This window comes from Arachis stenosperma, chromosome 3, assembly GCF_014773155.1.
Source record: "Arachis stenosperma cultivar V10309 chromosome 3, arast.V10309.gnm1.PFL2, whole genome shotgun sequence".
Taxonomy (NCBI): Eukaryota; Viridiplantae; Streptophyta; class Magnoliopsida; order Fabales; family Fabaceae; genus Arachis; species Arachis stenosperma.
The window spans coordinates 6,163,325-6,184,921 of record NC_080379.1 but is presented as its reverse complement, the minus strand read 5'-3'; the positions used below and the strand labels follow the sequence as shown (position 1 = coordinate 6,184,921).

The window sequence follows — 21,597 nt, the reverse complement described above, 5'->3', positions numbered from 1 at the left end:
GGAATCGAGTCAAATCCACTTTCTTTTTTCCATTTCTTTTTTTTAATTACAAAATACAAATAATAATTTGAGTAGAGTGAGAAATAAAATCTTAAAAATATACATTTAGGATAAATTAATTTTTCAAAAATATTAATAAAATTTTTTAAAATAATAAATACAAACAAGTTAGTTTAAATTAATTTTTTTATTTTAATTATAGAAATTAATTTAAAATAATATCTTTATATTTAGTATCTTAAAAATTTTATTAATATTTTTTTAAAAATTTATTTATTTAAAATATAAATTTCCATACATTTATTTATCATCTTAATCTGTCAATTTAAAACAGCAACCTGTTTTGGTAAAAATATTTTCATATGAGATACTATTCGGTTCATATTATTCCAATATATAATGTAATGTAATTTTATGTAAAAAGCCACTAATTAATTTGAATATGGAAGCAAAGAACGTGTTAGACTCGCGTATGGGTTGGAGGGGTGCTTTACCTCGTTGTGGGATTAGAGGAAGCAGAACTCGGACCCTGCGAGTTGTGAATTACCCAGAACAAGAAAAACGGAGGGTCCGAATTCTACGTTTTAGATTTCAATTTCCATCACCTGCAAATCGGACCACGCGATTTGTGAAGCAAAATTTCATGATCAAAGAACTCGCATGGTCCGAGTTGTGTACTCTGAGTTTTTTCAACTTTTTAACACAAATCGGAGGGTCCGATTTGTGTACTCTGAATTTTTTTCAACTTTTAAACACAAATCGGAGGGTCCGATTTGTGTACTCCCACAATTTTAAAAAACACCAACAATTACCATGTTAAAGTATATCACTCATCTTACTTCCATATCAAAATTTTTTAGCCGTAAAAAGCTAGGTTGGTGCCATTGGATGAAATCCCTTGGTTATGGAGCCCCTTTATGGTAATTACAACTCTTGGTTTGGTTAGCTTCTTTGTCATTAGTATATAAGTATAAGTTTATTTAACTTGCTTGAAATATGAATTAAAAGGCCCTAACATAAAATTGCATATTTTAGGGAGCGTGATTGGCTTGTCCGCACGAGCGGGGTGCCTCGCTTCCCGAGCATAATGATCATCATAATCCTGTGAATTCCCACTTAATTAACCTAATAAAATCAAATCATCTTCACTATTCTATTCTATTGTATGTATTTCCCTCAATTTGCCATTCTTTATTATATACCTACTGCAACATACCAGAGTCGGTATGAATATTATACGATTTATTTATACAACTCAATTAACAAACACTATATAGTAGTTTTTGTCCTTGCTTCAAGACTCGAGGTAGCTTGACCAATTTGAATGCTTTTACATTTGCCAAAGTTGAATCTACCTTCAATAAACTTCTAACTAGCTACATAGTTTTAAACTTTTAATTTAATGTATACATACATAGCTTGACATATTTAGCTGTGTTTAATTATATATGGTGTTGGCATGTGGAAAACAGAAGATATAACACGGCACATGATATATAGTATAGATTTGTTGATGAAGAACAAGGTAAAAAGATTAAATTATTAAGAAAAATAAGGAAGCTAAGAGAAGGAGTGAAGAGGGAAATAATAAGATAGTAGACCACATGATTGCAGCCAAACGGGCGTGGTCGCTTTGCAACTCCAACAAAGCTGCTTTTATCACATGGCCAACAATTTCAAACTCACCTTATTCCCATTTGCATTTCCATACACATAGTAAATACCAAATAAATCTTATATTTATTTCTACTTTTTTTTTTTATTTTCCACATATAATAACCTCACAATCACTTATTATTCTTCTTTATTCTTGAATATTCTATGCAATGTATATGTATATGTATAACACTCTAAATAATGTAATGGGCTTAGGGGATTGAACTAGGACAAATACATAGACAAAACATTGGTAGAATTGTTAGATCATGTGCCCTTGCCCAGATGCACCTCCCCAATTTTTAATATTTATCATGATTTTCCTTGGTATCCCTAATATTCTCTAATGTCTTCTCCTTGAAACAACAAATAATATTCTATTTATTTTCTCAAATATAAACCTCTAGATTCTCTTTGTTTTTTCCCCCATCTTCTTCCAATAAGAAAGCTATACTATCTCAATTATTTTTCTATTTTTTTATTTTGCTACATTGCTACTTTTTCTTTTTCTATTTTTTATATTTTTCCTGTCTAATAAAACAAATAAAAAGAGCCAAAACTTTGTTTGAGTTGTGTCACGCATTTATTCGGCAAATGCATTTTTAGGCCTTTAAAGGCTACGTAGAAAATTACAGCACATTTCCAATAGTAGGTGAAAATGAAAAAAGTGTTGCATTTTCTTTCACCCCTCGTTTTCAATTTCATTGTCCTGAAATTTTCTGACTGTGGTCCAAACAACTCAGCAAGAAAAAAGTTACTATGGTATTACCGCTTTACCAGCCTTGAAATTTGTCCTTTATAGAAAAGAATTTGAGTGAGTTGGCTAAAGAGATCACTGATTATTCTCCTTCTTCTCATGATGGTAAACCATGATGAGTTTGTCTCTTTTATCAATGTTAATAAGAAAATCATTTTTACCTAGCTACTAGTGCTAGTAGTAGTGCGTGGTCTTGATCATACCATACTATAACCAAAATATATATAAATCATTATAATAATAATTACATTAAATTAAATTGAATAATATCCACAAAAGAAGTAAAATTGTTTTGGCATAGCAAAACATATTCATGAAGAATGTTGGTCATAATAATTTTCTATAGTCACTGGGACCAGAAACATTCTCTGTAGCTTCTGTCTCCTTGACCACCTTCATTTCCATTGCTACATTGTGTGTGGTTTAATTTGCTCTAATGAAAATTCCTTGCATCAATAATTAATCAAACACCCTTTAATTTGCACTTTGCTGTTTTGCTCATTAGTGTTAATATAGCTATATATGTATATATGGGACAAGTGTACCTTTTTAATGTTTTTAATTTTGGATAGCATGAATTTGTAGCAACCTTCATTGTCAGGTGAAGTGGTGGTTAACGTGGGAGTCTACATAATTAGCCACATTCAGTGTGTTGTGCACGTTTTTAACCAATTCCGAAGCAAAATGATGTTCAAGGCTAAGGCCAAATTCCCCATTTTCTGAATCAATTATTATTACTTCTTATCACTACTTATGAGTTTTTACTTACATAGCCGATTTCCAAGAATAGTGTATATTTTATGAAATGAAATAGTTTGCTTCATGTTTACGACAGAGCCAATCATATGAACAATAAGGCCTTAATTAATTAATTGAAAAACAACAAAATTCAATTTTTGTTTGGAGCTAATTAATTAACCAACAAAGGGGGTTGCTGATTGGTGATCTATTATGGACATTGCAAACAAGGAATAACTGTTTTCTTTTCTTTTCTTTTTTGTTTTTCAAATAAAAACTTTGGACCAAAATGAACTTTATGATAAGGCATGCTAGTTTCAACATGGTGTTTTTCCTTGGGCCATATCACTGTCCTTAATTAAGGTAGGGGACCATGGATGAAAAACAGAAAGTTGCATTGTGTGATTTCAATGGAATGATATAGATATAGTTTTTAGAGACAAACAAGATTTTTCAAGTCTTAAACTATGCATGCTTGTGTTGTATCTGTCGGAATCAAGAAACAACATGGATATCCATTTTGCCTGCTAAAGTTGGTAGCATGTTATGCTGTTTAATTTAGTTGGTGATGAAAGTGTGAAACTCCTAGAGAGATCTTGAGAATGAACAAGTCAAAAACTTATAAAGACCAATGATTTTTCAAAGGGATATATATTCTTTCTCAATTCGGATAAAAGTTGTAGAGAATACTATTGATGACAACAACTCTGTCTGATTATATTAGTGTGGCAATAATGTGATCATACAATATATAATCATCCACCAAATAGCATACAGTTCAAAATTGATTGTCAAATTTAAAACACTATGAATAATAGGAAAAACTATGAAACTATATTATATCTTGATATGCAATTATGCATGCTTAAACACTTGAGAAAATAAAATTGACCGTTAGGACTATATGTTCTTTAATGATTAAAAAGGTTAAAACACATTATAATATCTCCTTTCTTGCTGTGATATTTTTGTGGGTCTTGGATCTTTAGGCTTTTGGGTAGGCATGGGACAGCCCAAAACCTGCATTGACTTAGTGAATTTGATTCAAGTTCATGAGGTGTGTGTGTTGGGGGGTCCTTAGTTTTTGCACCAATTAATAGTTGCTGATGCAACTTTAGTCAACCTTAATTATTTTGCAAAGATGCAAATGTGTATGTTTTATAATTGCTTTTGATGTTATGATTTCTCCACAAACACCATCATAGCTCATAAGGAGGCTCATATTTATTGCCTCCATGCTGGGGCCTTCCCCTGTGACCAAAAGAATCCTATCATTTTCACAATAAACCTTTTTGCATCACTTTAGTCCCTTCTTTTGCACTGTGAAGATCCAACCAAATATTCTGTATCATTTTCAGCCACTTTATTCATCTTGTCATTCTTACATATTCCTTCAAATCATCACTTGTAGTGTACACACTCACTTTGACACTTTTGACATTAATTACATTAACTGCTACTACCACTTTTTTTTGGTAGTATATACTAAAAATATTTGAGGCCCACTATTTGTTTGGCCCAACTTTTAGCCAAAATCTTTATGTTGGGCCAATCAGAGATCAAGCCCACTATAAAAGCCAGTGGCTATGAACTAATGTTGCAGTTTAATTTATTTTATCCCAAGAAAGCCCATATCTGATTTTGTTTTGTTGGCATGACACGTGGCATAAAGGGTCAAACCAGAAGCAGACAGATGTCAGTATATATATAACTTGGTTAATGGTTATTATGCAGCTGATTCTGTCATTTTGGTCATGAAAGGTTTCTCTTGTTATTAAGCATAGCATTATTATGAGCTTTTGGTGTTGGATTGTCACAGTTTATTCTTGAGGTCCATTCTTGATTTCTTGCTACAAAAATACAATATAAGAATTGACTACTTTCAGGTACTTATTTTGCTAGCTAGCTAGTGATTAATCATTCATTACATAAATGTCATATGCGTTTGCTTTTGAATTATACATATGATTATTTGAGCCTTTGAGTTGAAATTTGAATCTTAGTCTACTGCATAAGGATAGATATGATTTTGAGACTTATCGTTTGTGATCTATCAATGTTCCTTGACTATGCCACAAAAACAAAGAAGGAAGTGATTGGAGGCTTTATATTAATGTGCTGAAAAACTGTAAACCACTAAACCTCCTATCCCAGACAAAAATGTCAGCCGGACAAGATGGATTTCTAGGCCGATCGAAGGCGGAATGGACGCCGACTCGCGACGCATACTTGGTGGAACTCCTCACAGAGCAGCACAAGAATGGAAGAACAGCTTACAATGAATTTAAGAATGAAGTGATTAAGGCTGTCACATGGGATTTCAACAAGAAGTTTTGCTTGAACTTGGAAGAGAATCAAATCAAGAATCGATACAATGTTATGAAGAAAGATTATGGTGTTGTCAAAACACTACTTAGTCACAAGGAATTTGCCTGGGATGAAACTAGGCACATGGTTGTGGCTGATGATAAAGTTTGGGACAGTTATATTATGGTAACTAACTAACTAAGTATCTTCATTCTTCTAGGCATATCTAAGTTTATGTATCAAATTTTGGTGTTATGTTTTGTCTGTTACTTTTAGGTAAGATGTGAAGCTAGACCTTTTCGGCGCAAGAGCTTCCCTCTGTATAAACAGATGGCAATCATATTTGAAGGTGAAGCCATGATCAATTTATCTATGGTGTTTGTGGAATTCTATAACAAGTTATGGCTTGTTGAATGCAGGGGAAAGAGGCACTCCAAAAGCTCATTTTCCAAGTGGAGCAATAGCTACAGCAGAAGAAGGAAATAGCTACACAGAAACGGTCCGGTCTTCAGAACCATGTAATCTTCCAACACAAGTAATTGATTGCACGCTTGATTCTGATTCAATAATCCGGATCAACGACCTGCGAATCAAGAAGAACAAATTTGTTAGTCCAAGCGAATCATTTCGCAAGAAAAGAGCACACTGCAAATTTGGCGAAACTATAGAGAACGTGTTGTATGAGGTTTTTACAGCAGCTAACTGCAAAGCCAAGCAGAGAAATGAAGCCAATGCAGCAATGTATAAGAACTGCTTGGTGGAATTGCAGAAATTGGAGGAGTTGGATGAGTTTGAGTTTGCAAAGGCTGTTAATGCTCTTAAAGATGACAAGAACGCCATTGCTTTCATGACTATAAAAGGGCCTAGACGTTTAACTTGGTTAAGGTCTTTATGGCACTCAGAGCAGTAACATTGATAGTCGATTTGGCAGAATTAGACAATCATATTTCAACAAAAAATTCTATTCTTCTGAGATTAATATTTACCCTATGCATTCTTTATACACTTGGGATCATATTTGCTATGACTAATTTATGATTTATCGGAAGAGACCACTTCTCTTTTTAAAGCACAAGTTATAACAACATGCAAAATCTTGGAACCAGGAACACTCTAGCATTGGGTCCCTTGCTTATTGGTTACTACTGACAGACAGTTAAGCTTCTTTTATCAAAGCAAATCTAATTTCTTTCTAAAAAGTGCTACCTTCTAATGCTATTAATATAAGAAATTCAGTAATAGAAGGAAAATAAGGAAAAGTTGGCAATGGGGTGTAAGTGGCATAGTTCCGTTCTATAAATAGTAGTACCTGTGGCTAGTGTTTAGTGGTTAGTGGTTACTCAAGATAAAGGTTAGCAAAATCAAAAAGAATAGAAAGGATTTTTTTTTCTTTTTTTTTTTGGCGGTAAAGACTATTATTATTGGAGCTAACTCAGCTAAGAAACAGTGAAGTGAGTCAGCAAACAGAAACCCGAAAATTACACAAGCAAGAAAAAAAAAAAGCAAAAATAAAGAACCAAAACACCACTCAACTTGATTGACACACAGAAAATAAAGTGAAATTCTGTGATCTGATGAAATCAAAGCTTTGATCTTTGCTGTTAAACTAAGCCAATCTTCCATCCCTCCCAATGGGTCGCCTTGTCCTCTTTCTCACTATCATCGTCTTCTTCGCATTCTCTTTCTTCTCAGGTAACAATACTCGTTCTTCCCATTCTTCAAAACCCAAACAAAAAATACTCGGAAACTCGAACTAAAGATTTAAAAAAACCTATCTTTTTGCAGTTAATAAGGCCTGTTTTCTTCAAAATTCGTTCTTTCTCTTTTTGCAGAGGTACAATCAGCGTCGTTCAGGATTATTAACAAGTGCCGCCACCCAATATGGCCGGGGCTTCTCTCCGGCGCCACCTCGCCGCCGCTACCGACCACCGGCTTTCTCCTCAGCGCCGGAAGATCGAGGACAATCACCATCCCAAGGTCCTGGTCGGGTCGGATTTGGGCAAGGACACTCTGCGGCCAAGACTCCGACGGAAAGTTCTCGTGCGTCACCGCAGACTGTGGCTCCGGCAAGGTGGAGTGTGGTGGCGGCGGAGCAAAGCCGCCGGCAACATTGGCGGAGTTCACTCTCAACGGAGCTGACGGGCTTGACTTCTATGACGTGAGCCTGGTCGACGGTTACAACCTTCCGATGCTGATCGTGGCTCAGGGAGGGACGAGAGGAGGGTGCAGCGCCACCGGGTGCCTGGTGGACTTGAACGGTGCGTGTCCTTCAGATCTGAGAGTGGCGCGTGGGAATGGAACTAAAAGTGGTAGAGGTGGTGGGGTCGCGTGCAGAAGCGCGTGTGAGGCGTTTGGGGACCCAAGGTATTGTTGCAGTGAGGCTTACTCTACGCCTGACACGTGTGGCCCTTCGGCTTACTCGCTTTACTTCAAACACGCTTGCCCACGCGCGTATAGCTACGCGTATGATGACAAAACCAGCACTTACACGTGTGCTTCCGCTAATTACTTAATCATTTTCTGCCCTTTGCCTTACACCAGGTATTTTTCTCAGTCAAAATTACTCTTTTGACCATATAGTATATAGTCATAGTGATAGTTATATTCATATTTTAGTGTGTCTGTCGAAATATTGGTGTATATTAGTATTATTATATTCCTAAGGTGCGTTAGTTGATAATTGTGAGTGAGGCAACTGGGCAATTCTTTATGTTTTTAGTGCATGATTGGTGTGGAAGCTTATTGAAGGTTGGATTATTTTTTGGTATTTTCTTTTTCCAATGTTTCGTTGTCCATGTCGTAGATAATTGACTCCATGTTTTGTGGTCTAAAGTTGAGGGTCCATTCATGGATTGGTTGGGTGAGCTTTTTCCTTTGTGCTATGTTCTCGAATATACTAAATTAATCATCATATACTTAATTGGAATTTGGTAATTTCAATCATTTCCAATGTTTCATAATTAGTCAGCTGTTTTTCTAATTACATTTATAATTTGATCTCTGAACCAATGTGAACAAACAAGTTATTCATAATTCCATATGCTTAGAAGTGGTCATGCTTCCTAAAACTTTTTTGGTGTTTTGGATTCTGATGATTCTTATTCTAACACCAAATCATAAAATGGAACCAAAAGGGTATGCACACTCAATATTTCACATACTTTAGACAGTTAGACTTGTCTTCTTCTAAGTAGTGCATAATGTGGCAAAATTGCCACTGCATCCATAGCTAGTTTTCTTCGGCTTTTAAGTGTCATGTTTTGGATGGATCTAACATGTGCCATGTACTTTGTTTCGACTTGAACAGCCAAAAGGTGCTTGGAGCAAGAAAAGATGGCGCGCCGCTTCCTCTGGTAAACAAAACTATGATGTACTTATCAAGGCCACACTCTGGCAGTTCTTCATCCTCAGGTCCGACCCGAACACAGAGTATTGTAGCTTATGTTGTGGCCATCGCGGTGGCATTTTTCCTCTTCTGCCCTTGTTTACATGCCTTATGATGACTTCCCTTTTGCATGGACAATTCAGGCAGATAGTGAGGCTCAATCTTAGTTCTACCAACTGTAAGAGCTCTTCAATCTTCATTAAAGTATCAAATGGCTGGTGCTGATTCCACTCAATCATGCAGGACTTGAAGGATATGATGTAGGAAACATTGTAAATTTCTTTTAACTTTTTTATGTCATATCGTTTCTTTGACGTTAACATTGCAATATCCTCTATTCCGATTTTTATGATGAGAGAGGCTTCAAGAGTTTCCAAGTAGTAGTACTCTGGAGTCGGATTTTGCAAGTTATGAGAGGCTCTATGGTACTTCAGACTTTATATAACTACAACAAAGTACTGTGTACATTGAAGTTTATGGATTGATGTTTTGTGCAGAGTTCTTCGATCAGTATTAAATTTTAAATTTATACGATAGAAACGCTTGAAGCCAATGGATTTGCATGAGTATCAATGTATCATTGTTAAAAGTTTCCACCAATGCCCATACTGGAGGAATGGGAAATAATGTTTGCATTACTTTTTGGGTTATGGGAGCAATGGACTTATCATGTTACACGGGTCTTCATGCTAGTCTTAAAGTGTGGCCCATTCTTTGGTCCGAAAAGCATGGCCCCATTAGTATATATCTAATGGATCATAGATAAATGAGTAAATGACTTAAAAAAACACAACTTTTGGGGAGAGAATATATTAAAAAACTATATACCAGAAAATCACCAAAAAAATATTAAAAACTAAAATCAACAGCTAAATTAGTCATTTATATAAAATATATATATGTTAAAATATAAAATATATATTGAAAATGAGTTAAATAACATATATTTATATACAAATACATAGTGGTTGATTTGGCAGTTGAATTTTTTTTTTAAGTTAGGAGTGAGAGATTCAAATCCGAGACCTCAAGGTGAAGATGAAGAGACTATACCATTTGAGTTATAATTCGATGAAGCTGATTTTTGTTTTGAACGTAATGATTTTGTAAAGAGTACTACTAGGGAGTCAATGGTCTAAGTGTACAATGGCCTATTGAGTTACAAAATGAACATCACACATACTATCCAGAATAACCATCCGAGTACTAAGGATAATAAATATCTCAGGTCATGAAACCACTCATCTCTGATGAAAAAAGATAACACTAATGGTTATATCTCTAATACTTTCTAAATCTCTATTGTGAACATTGTACAAATATTTTATTGACTCCCTATATTTTCTCTCTTGTAAAATCAAATTATTTTACTAAAAAAATCCATTTCATGACAACTAAAATAAATTGTACCCTTGTTAAATGGATCGTGGCAGTAGCAAAACATTTTTGTTTGAAAGTTTTATTCAGCCCAATGATATTTTTTATTTCATTGTTAAAAAACATCAATTATCAAGAGATAGTATTTCTTGTGGTTATACTATAGAACCCATGGGGAGGGAAAGGGGTATTTGTGTGTTAGGGTATAACTTGTCCCAAAAAAGGAGATAGTATTTCTTTAGACTAATCTAATGTTATGCAATAATGAACTTAATTTTAATATATTATTATGAAAATTTGAATAAAGGTTGACTGTGCTACATTACATTAATTGACTAAATATTTTGTTCTCTGGTTGAGACTGAGGTTAATTTTTTTGAATATTGGATAAAAATTGATGTAATCTTTTAATATTGGAAGTTATAGTATTTTACAAAATTATGAGGGTTATAGAATTCGTAGAGTATGAATTGTCAGATTAATATTTTTTAATTTATAAAGACAATACACAGACTGCGTATTGTATTATTTTAATATTAAATTACAATACACAGTCTGCGTATTGTAAATACACAGTCTGCGTATTATCAGTACAATACGTGTTCTACGTATTGTGCTTACACAGAGCAGCGTCCCCATAATACTGTAAAATTCTATTTTTTGTAATATTAACGTAAAATTCTCTCCACTCTTCCATATTAAAATAAAAAATCCTGAGACTGATTCCTTCATTCCAAAAGGGCTACATACTAATAACATAAGGACTTTATAAACTCATATTCTTATAACATCCCTCGCTCGCTTAATAATATTCTTATGACTATTCCGTCCTATCGCTAATTATGTGCAATTTTTAAAGAATCGCTTATTTCTTACTCCTTTCTAGTTTCATCTATACGGAAAGATGTATGACCAAATCTTCACCCTTTCATATTTAACAAGAAACATTATTCTATTATCATAATACAAGTTTAATTATCATTCTACATGATAATATATTAATATTCATGGATCTTACATCATTGTGTTATAGTGTATTCCAACTTAACCAAACTTATCTCGTGAATGACATCAATTGAACGATGTGCAATTTGAAACATTGTAAATAATATTGAATATTTGAGTAGCAATTCAATTGGAATTAATATTTAAATTGGTTCTTAAAATTTGTTTTAAATTTTAATTAATTATTAAAATTTTAATTGTCTCAATTTAGATTATAAAATTTTATTTTATAATTTTCGTTAACCTTTTTAATAATTTTTGTTTAACACTATACTAATATGATATACTAAGGTAAACACTCAGCGTCACGTGTCAAAATAATATTCAACTATGTGAAATAAAAAGATGATATATTTGTTAATGACACATGACATGCTAATATAGATAATAATGCTATAGAAAAGTATAGATAGACAATAAAAATATTAAATAATGTGAATAATAGATATATTTGATATTCATTTTACTATGTATACGGATGATTATTTTAATATTAAAATTTATATAGTTAATTTAGAAGTATAATATGTTTTTATTTGATTGATAGTTGTTCATATTATTTAAGATGATCATTGTTTACCTAGCACTTCACTATAATTATCCACGTGCCAATTATCACAACATTATTTAAGAGGACAATTTGAATATTATCTCATTCAATTGCTTCCATGATAATTTTAGGTCCTTTAATTAGTTTAATAGACAACAAATTTTTGCAAGCTTCCACATTATTCTTCATGAGATGCCTCGATCCATTTAATACAAAACGAACCGTTAGTTTCTACAGACTTTACGACGATAATATTCTTTGAGAAAAAAAAAAAGTTAACACAACAAAGTGGGGGCTCTTTTTAAAGTCTTGAACGTGAAAAACCTTAAAAAGTTACAACCATTACTTGACTTTTTGGTAAAAATGGGCCATAAATTCATTATTCTTTGTCCGAGATAGGACACTACTTAACCAGCCTTATATTCGTGCGTTTTTAAGAACTTCATCATGATTCTACCATGCAAGTTGTTAATCTCCTATTACTATGTGGAAACAATGCACAAATCAAAACCCCACTTGTTTTTGTTTAAAAAAATTGAATACTATACTGAATTATCACTTGTTTATGGAAATCCGAGCTTATAACCGAAATGAATTTGGTGACTCTGAGTTATAACTTAATTAAATAGCTTTTTTTTTTCTTTATCATAAACTATTCATTGAATATAGTAGTCAAGATCGTACCAAAAATATGTGAGAATGTTCATACAAAAGATACTCAGACAAAGTTTAAAAAATGTATAATTTATATAGCATGATTTGATTCCTATAAAAAAAATTGGGGAATGAAGAACACAGAGCTTTTAGAGAATAAATATTTTATCTTCAAATTTGATCCTAGAACTTAATCTTTGATAAGAGATATGGAAGACAACTTATTATTTAACACTTGATAGCTAAGCTATATAGCTCAATGTTGTGATTATTTGACCTGGAAAACAGCAATGATGGTCGTTAAAATCGTTTATAAACTCAAAATGAATGCAGAATAAAATTGAGTTGAGTCATTATGAGTAACCGATATAGTATGATAATGATAAAAAAAAATTAGTCCATGAATTCGAAGAAATTTTTTCAAAAATAAAAGTACACAAAGACCTCCCACAAGTATGATAGTAATAATATTGATTATATATAACGTCAGTATTAGTTAAAAAAAAAGACTTGGCTAATGAGTGAGAAGTTAACAAATATATCTATCCTATATATAATTGTATATGGAAATGTTTGATAACTAAAGAAAATCAGTTAAAAAAAGTCATAATTTGTCTTATTTAATATTTATTAATTGTTGCGATAATTAATAAATATTAAATAAGATAAGTTTTAGCTATTTTTTTTTTTTTTGTCTATCTAACATTATCAATTTTATATAACTGTACTTTTATCATTTATCGTACAATTTTTGTTTGTCAAAAATAATTAAAATTGTTTTGGTAGAACAATATCCATAACTTCAGAATTAAATTCTTTCTATTATAATAAAGATGTTGAAAATTTATTACAAAATAAATTAATAATACACCAATTGCCAAGGCTCAAAAACTCGTAAAACTATGATTACAATAAATAATTTTCATTCGTAACGTGATTAACTTATTATATTATGCATCTTAAGCTAAAACACTTTTGGTATTAGATTGGGGCAAGAGTCAAATATAGGAAAGTAGGAACCCTACGAAATAAAAATTGTGTAATTTACATTTGCAAGAATGGAAGTAAGAAATTTTGAGCACCGCTAGGGAGACAATGAGATATGTATACAATGTATACAATGGGCTGTTTATTAGGCCCAATTAATATTAATAGAAAGAATTAATCAATTAATAACCCTAATCCTATTTTAGCTGTTTAGTTTAACATACCACCTAATTTCTTATATTCACAGTTTTTCCCCAAATCAATCAACCCCTTTGTTTTGCCGTTTTCCCTCCTCCCCCCACCCAAACCCTTGCTATTTCTGAACATTGCAGTAACGTGACAAAACCCAAACCCTCTCAATCCTTGCTCACACACAATTCCTGTTGCAACCAAGGAAGGTCACCCATCAACCCATCAACCCTCACAATTTGTATCAATAACGGCGCCGTCTAAGTCTTGTTAATCCTTGGATGGTCACTTTAATAGTATTTTAGATGTTCACTTTAAACATCTAACTATTATATAAATAAGCATCCATGGTGAACAATTCATCGAACTATTCTCACCTTATTAGGCTGCTGACCGTCGGCAACAAAATGTTCGGGAACTTCTTCCGGTGGTTTCAATGGAACCATTCTCACCTTATGATGCGGTGCCGCTGGAAGGAGCCACACGCTGGGAGAAGGGCGTTCACCAATAAGGACCTCGACGTCTCTGGGAGCGACTTCCGGTGAACACGAGCCAGTGAGAAAAAGAGATAGTAACGTCGGTGAGAGGGGTTGCGTTGTTGGTTGTGTCGGCGACGCCGTTCATAGAGAATAGGTCATGGTTTGTGTTTTGGCTTTACTGAATCCTAATTTTTTGAACCATTCAAATTAACAAATCTTTATAATTAATGATTATAATTCAGTATTAATTTCAATTAAACTCCCGGTATCCAAAATCTAATTTTAATTTCAATTAAACCCTATTGTATGCATTGTATAATAAGAGCATTGGTTACTCATACTTTTCCCTGGCATAAAAAGAAGAGAAGGTAACGGAATCCAATGCTTTTCTGAGTTCTCTCATCACATAATTGCAGTGCTCTGCCACCCTGTTACGTACTGTCCATCAAGCACTATACACGTTGCACAATAATGGTCCATCCGATCTGACGTGGCTGCATCTTGTTGCGTGAACCAATGGGTCCCACTTTCCCCTTGAATTCAATTCAACTCATGCTCAATACACATGCTTCTGTCTAAACTAAACTCAGCTTGTACTCCCTGCATTTGTTTAGTATTAGGGAAAACTTCTTCTCTAAATTAATAAAATAAAAGACTAATTATTATTATTAGATTAATAATTTCTACAGTATTACTGTAAGGTTGTGCCAAGAATCAAATCAGGAGGATGAAGTCGAATTCGTCTTTGATTCGGATTTAATCTCAAATAATGATTGTTTTATTTTGGAGATTATTATTTAATTATAAATTTGATGAAATTATATTATTTTTTGACTACACTAAAAACTAAATTTAAATCGAGTGAAATAGATTTTTGATAAATTTTATTATAAAAACATTATGATGTCATTTATTTATAAAAAAATTATTTATTATTGAAAAATTAATATTTATATTTAAATTTAAATTTGTCTATAAATTTTAATTTTATAATTTTTTGATCTATTTCTATTTCAATAAGTTTAATTAAAAATAAAACAGTAACATTAAAATTAATTTTATAATGCATTACGACATCACCAAAATTTGAATCTTACATCTTTTAAATTTTTAAATTTTTGAAAATAATTATTCCATAACATTGCAACATTCACTTAATAATAACTAGAATCTAATAATAATAATAATAATAATAATAATAATAATAATAATAATAATAATAAATTAGTCGGACCATTTATTAAAACTTCTGATTTAATCGGATCACAACGAATCTGGACTAAAAATAGTCCTAAAGTAATCGTGCTCACACCCCTAAATCAAATACAAAAGTTTTTTCATTTTTTTTCAAATGATTCAATATTTGATAATTGATTCAATTTGGCAATTTTTATTTTCTAACAATATCAACTCACATGGTTTTTAATAATTTAATATTTTTTTTAAATTTTATTAAGAACACTTTTTAAATTTTGTACTCTGCCTTTCATTTTCTTTCAACTTCAGAAAAAGAGTAGGAATTAAGTGATGAGGATGTAAAATTGGAGGAGGAGATGAGGTTCGCAAATCGCGACTTATGAGGCAAGGATGACGAAACGACAAGGAGCAGGCGGGGTTAGGCAGCCAAAGGAGAATATAAAGTTGGCGAATCGTGATTCGTGAGGCAAGAACGATGAGACAGTAATGAGGAGGAAAGGTTGGAACCTGGAGGCATGCTGGTAGGCGGCGTTTGCAATGCAATGATCTTCTACAAAGAAGAAAATTGGTATTTCTTTGGAGTTAGTGAAAGCAGCCTTATGTCTATGTGCTTGACTTGAGTGCGCAAGGTAGCAAGAACAAAATTATAGCCTAATATATTCGACGGGTACATCTAGCTCTCGATTTCATCTCGCTTCAATAAGAATCACTTCACATCAGATTGGGTAATTAATAGCAAATATGGTAGGTCAGATACCCGCAATACAAGTTATGTTGCTATCCTTATGTGTGAGTCAGACAATCTTAATATAAAAGTGATTAAATTTACACTTTTTTTGCTTTACCTATTTTTTTATTTTAGAAAAATATAAACAATAGGGGTGCAAACAACATAAATAATAGACTGCATTCCAAGCCTACTAGATATGAAAAAAAAAAAGCATTTCACTTCCAATTATCCACCACAACCCTATTTTCACATTTTACATTTATAATTTCACTTTCCACCTTCCAAAACATGTACTGCAAAAAAAAAAAAAAAAAACACATCTAATAAAAAGAAACATCCGCAAAACAAAAGTAACATCGGGAGAAGTGGAGGAAGAGGAGAAGAACCACGGCGGCAGAGGGAGGACGGCGACGAAATAGCAGCAGTGCCGCCCAGGGATCACGAGGCAGCAGCAGTGGCGCCCGTGGAATGCAAGACAGCAACAGTGGCGCATGAAAAACGCGCACGATGGCATCACTTGCATGGCCGCAGCCGGCATTGGCGACCTGGACAACGGGATAAATGGATGCGCACCAGCGGCAACGGCGCACTGTGTAGGCGGACCTACAGTGGCGACAACACACTGCGAAGGCAGGCTATGCCAATGTTCGCGGCAGAGGGTTCACTACAAGAAATATCGTTAAAATCGACGGCCAAATCGACGGCTAAGCCGTCGATAATATTAAATTTTGACGGCAAAATAGACGGTGGTGGTGGTCGTTATTAAGCTTGTCGATTTTTCAAAATTCTAATAAAATCGACGGCTTGCTCTGTCGTCGATAATAATGTAATAAAATCGACAACGTTTTTGTCTATAATATGAGTTTGAAAATTGTACATTCTTACTAAAATCGACAACGTTTCCGTCGATATTATTATATAAAATCGACGTCATTTCGATCGATATTTGATTTAATTAAATCGACAATAGTTTCGTCTATAATATGCTTAATAAAATCGACAACAGTTTCGTCTATAATATGCTTAATAAAATCGACAACATTGCCGTCGATATTTGATTCAATAAAATCAACATAGTTGCCGTCAATTTTAATAGTTATTTGTTTTAATTTCTTTTTATTTGAAAAATAGTAAACAATTAATGAAAATAAAATTTATACAGAATATTAAATAACAAGACAAAATAAACTTTTAAATATAAAAATAAAATTTATATTAAATATTAGATAATAAGTTTACAAACTTATCAAAATAATAAATAATCCTCTAACATAAAGACACAAGATAAGATAAATAACTAAACTTAGACTTATATTCGTTTAAATTGCAATATACTAATAATACAAAATATTCAAAATAAAGTAATTAAATAACCTACTCATACTCGTCTAAATAATCATCCGAGTCATCAAGATCGTCAGAATCATCCTCCCTTTGAGAACTCTGTGGTTGTCCTGGTCACTGCAGAATAGGTGGGAGTTTTCTACCTGAGACTGGAGCTGTGCTTTTCTGAGAGTTTGAAAAAGTAAAAGGAAGAGGTGGGGGAACACGTGATTAGAACTACTAGGACCTATAGCTCTCACATACTCAGTCAAACTGCTCAATTGATGACTAAACTGATCCATCTGTGAGTTACTGGTGTTGAGATCCTTACGCAAGGATTCAACAGTCTGTTGCCACTCTCTTTTCCCCCTTTGGTAGCGGTCTTCAAGCTCTCTATATTTAGCGGCATGTTGTTCAACTTTCCTATTGAGTATTGTGATTCGTTCTCTAAGATCCAAAACATCAATGCTGGTGGTTGTGGTTGGCCCATCAACTCGAGGTCGCACCATGGAAGAGCCCCTTAACTCACCCATGTCATATACCCTACCTTTTCATTTTTCACCCACCGTCTCAATTCATATGTCTTCCTCAGAGACAGGTGGTGGATCAGTTACACCAGCCTCTATAGCAGCCTGCCACTCTTGCTCAGCCTGAAACATACGCTCTTGAAATATATCCTACAATGAGAAAAAATGATTGATAAACTACTATAAGTATCAATAATGCAAAAGCTAAGGGGATATGTGAAAAAAATAAGTCCAATGTTACAATGAAGGTAAGTTACCTTTGTCTTTCAAGAATGTTCATCAACCTATTGAGTCCTATCCTCTTTGCGAGTATGAGTGTGCTCAAAAAACTCATCCATACGTGATGGTCTTCCAAGTGAATGATTCTACATAATGTAATCAAATTTTTAACAAATATGAGTGTACATAAACCCAGGTTCAATCATCTCCACAAACTGCTTGACTTTATACTCACTCAATACATCACTGGTTGAAATAAATTGCAAGCCAACATAATAAAAATATATCAATTATTGATGGTTAATAAATAGCGGATATCCCTAGAAAAGGCATGATAATGAGAAAATTAAGAACCCAATCTCATAATTCAAAGAACACTTACAACACATGACCAAATCTCACGGAAAAATTTAAAGCAAACCACCAAACTGACAACATCAAAAATAGGAAAATCATTGAATCGACCATTGACTGCATGGATGCATTTGATTTCAATTTGAGCTATGTGCAAAGTGAAAAAAGTAACTATAGCATAATGGCATTGGTTATAGACTGGATAAATAGGTCAAAACTTTGGATAAAGTAGTGGAGTAATTAAACACGCTGCAATGCACAAGTAGAGCAGAGGCAATACCACATCAGGCATGGTATATATTATATAGGAGTATAACAATTATTAAGTCCAAGAAGTAAAGCTAGTTGAAATCATTCATGGGGAAGGGAGAAGAAAGATGATTACCATCAAGTTTTTTATGCACATTTGTTAGGCTGAAATGTGACTCTTCACACACATTAACACAACATTTAAATTATAAAAACATAGCTCAGACTTCCCCCTTAATGTTCAATCACCATCACAATTAGTCATGATTGGTAATAAACTAATATCAAATCAACTCTTAGTGTGTTATGTCTTATTCAATTATTTGCTTTTCTGCAAATGATAGTATAAATTATGATGACAACTGATAGGATAAAGGAAAAAAAGAGTTTTATAAGCAACTTACTAAGTGTAACCTCGCTTCTGGAAAGGTGGTGCCTCCTGCAGTGTGAAGGGAGGTACCTCAAGTCGATTTATTGGCAGCTGTATTTCTCGTCTGTAATTGTCTATAGGCATCAGTGTCCCAACGTCTCATCAATTCACCAAGAACTTCTTGTGGGATTCAATATGGACGGGCACCTTTTTTGCGAATGGCATTGAGCATACCTCACAAGCACTTGGCAGCCCTAAACCTCCAAGCTTTATAGATATCATCCTCTTCCGTGTCAAAAATGTCAAAGCATTTCTACTTTAAAAAAAGAAATAACATCTTGTTATTATATAACATACTATGATACATAACATTGTAAAGTACGTAAAACAAGATAGATAAAATTTACCCTCCACTCTGTCCACCATATTTTTCGAGTATCATCATCTGCCTCATCAAAATCAGCCAAGACTTGTTGTAGTTTTCTTTAAAAACCTGAGAAATACACTTCAAGACAGGCTTAGGTGGCTGCCAACTACATCAAAAATCAAAAAATGATAAAGACATATTACTTAGTAAAAATATGACATGCTATCCCACCTTGGACATGATACAGTTGTTGACGGGATGATAAAGGATGGGTTATGGGATGTCTATAAGGATGTTCACATGGGATCCTATGCCGAACTCTGTGCAGAGAACCATTCAATAACAAGAGAGGAAATGATAATTTATAGCCGATCACTCTTCAGACAGGTTTCATCAGGTCATAATTATAGGAGCCTTTTCTATTTGTTTTGATGGCTTTGTCTTTTTCTCAGGATAACCATGCAATTCAGAGTTTTGAACGAGCAATTGCTTCCTAACAAAGTGGTGCCTTTACATGGGAAATTGTTCCAGTTGAAGTCCCTGGGGGAAGGGGGAAACCATCAACCCTTGTCGATAAAGATGAAGGACCAGGAAAGGTAATTATCCAAATTACTTGAGCTATGGTAATATTCCTTGTATACTGATAGGAACTTATGAAATACATGTCTGTATATATATTTGTATATGCAAACATTTCTTATTTTACTGTCATTTAAAGCTTGTTAGAAGAATATAGGGTTTCTAAGCAGAATGATATGCATGTGAACAATTCATCAAGAGAAGTCAGGGTTGGAATTTGTAGTTCTGTTTTATCTTGCATACATAACACATTCTGTCCATGTTCATTATAGCTACTAATCTATTTAATTATCTAGTCATTAATTTCGTCAATATTCATTTGAATGTAAACCAATATATCGTTATTTATTTCCTCTTATAATGCCAGTTTGATGCTGACTAGGGAGGGTTCTATTAGTGCATAAATCGTTGCAGTCCTTGGAGGGTTAGATGAAAATCACGTGAAACCTAAGGGGGTGGGACGATGTATGCTCTACTTCTAATCATGGAGATTCTAGCACGATTTATGCCTTCTTTCCTTAAGCCATTCATGCATTAATTGTTCTAGGCTGAGATAATTCACATATTATATAACCCTGCATGGCCTAAGACGATTTACATAATATTAGTAACAGGATAATCACGTTTCAAAATTCGTTTCAGGAAAATCGAACAATTTTGCTTCCCATAAGATTTATTTAAGTTAAAAATCCTTAAATAATGTTATTTATAGAAAAAATGATATTTAATTTCGGATAACCAATGAATTAATTATTGTCATTATATTAGTTATAGTAATACGTTGATGAAAATTGATAAAAGCGTGTTGCTTGTATATGTATATACATACAAATCAAATAGTCTAATTTATTTGACTCCAATTTTTTTTAAAAAATTAACACAATCTGGACGCGGCAATTTCAATTTTTTATTAAAAAAAAATGTTGAATTCCACCATTTTGGGCTAATGATTTGGGTTGTGTGTGTTAATTTTTTTTAAATTTAGATAAGTCTATTTTGAATCCAGCTATTATTGTATTGAAAATTTTCAAATTTTCTTTGCCATGACATTATATTGACCAGTTTTTTTGTGGACCTCGCCCAATATCAAATTGGTTAGTCCGATTTGATTATTTATATTTAAAAAAGAGTTAATACTATATTAAAAAAATATATATCTATCCAATATCAATATATAAGACTCGATATTAATCATATAAAAAAGGATTAAAACTCCACTTCGATCCTTAATCATTGTTCAAAATAACAATTCGTCTTTATTGATTGGAAAAATGACAATGCGGTCCCTAACTACTAATTCTATCAGACTTTATAGCCCTTCTATTAAACTCTCTATTAAGAGTTAACGGATCTTGCCTACGGGTAATGTGACCTGATTGCATGTCAAAAAATCATTCTAAGAGACAAAATGCTCTTTGTTGTGTCAGTAATACGCTACAGTAAATTAGGACAAATGAACCCCTGTTCGTAAGACACTTAAACTTCTAACTAATTATAAACCTAGACACATAAATTCATAATAAACCATAAAATAGGACAAGTATCTCTAAATCTCAACAAATTATTGTACCTACTACTGCACTAGTTGTTGGCCTTAG

General features: G+C 33.2%; 2 protein-coding genes across 4 annotated transcripts; both read left to right on the top strand.

Annotated features, from left to right (window-relative positions):
* Window positions 1-4,903: 4,903 nt before the first annotated feature.
* LOC130965268 (uncharacterized protein At2g29880-like) lies at window positions 4,904-6,498 on the top strand. 2 transcript variants are annotated; one of them, XM_057890008.1, is made up of 4 exons: window positions 4,904-5,037; window positions 5,241-5,644; window positions 5,735-5,807; window positions 5,878-6,498. In XM_057890008.1, exons 2-4 carry the CDS (start codon window positions 5,312-5,314, stop codon window positions 6,366-6,368), a joined length of 897 nt encoding a protein of 298 aa, XP_057745991.1. In that variant the 5' UTR covers window positions 4,904-5,037; window positions 5,241-5,311; the 3' UTR covers window positions 6,369-6,498. The 2 variants fall into 2 exon arrangements, with proteins under 2 accessions (XP_057745991.1, XP_057745990.1); XM_057890007.1 differs by having other exon boundaries at window positions 5,030-5,037; window positions 5,238-5,644.
* Window positions 6,499-6,860: 362 nt separating this feature from the next.
* LOC130965312 (thaumatin-like protein 1b) lies at window positions 6,861-9,633 on the top strand. Of its 2 annotated transcripts, XM_057890071.1 has the most exons (4): window positions 6,861-7,150; window positions 7,291-7,999; window positions 8,766-8,869; window positions 8,987-9,633. In XM_057890071.1, exons 1-4 carry the CDS (start codon window positions 7,090-7,092, stop codon window positions 8,992-8,994), a joined length of 882 nt encoding a protein of 293 aa, XP_057746054.1. In that variant the 5' UTR covers window positions 6,861-7,089; the 3' UTR covers window positions 8,995-9,633. The 2 variants fall into 2 exon arrangements, with proteins under 2 accessions (XP_057746054.1, XP_057746053.1); XM_057890070.1 differs by having other exon boundaries at window positions 6,862-7,150; window positions 8,766-9,632.
* Window positions 9,634-21,597: the final 11,964 nt, after the last annotated feature.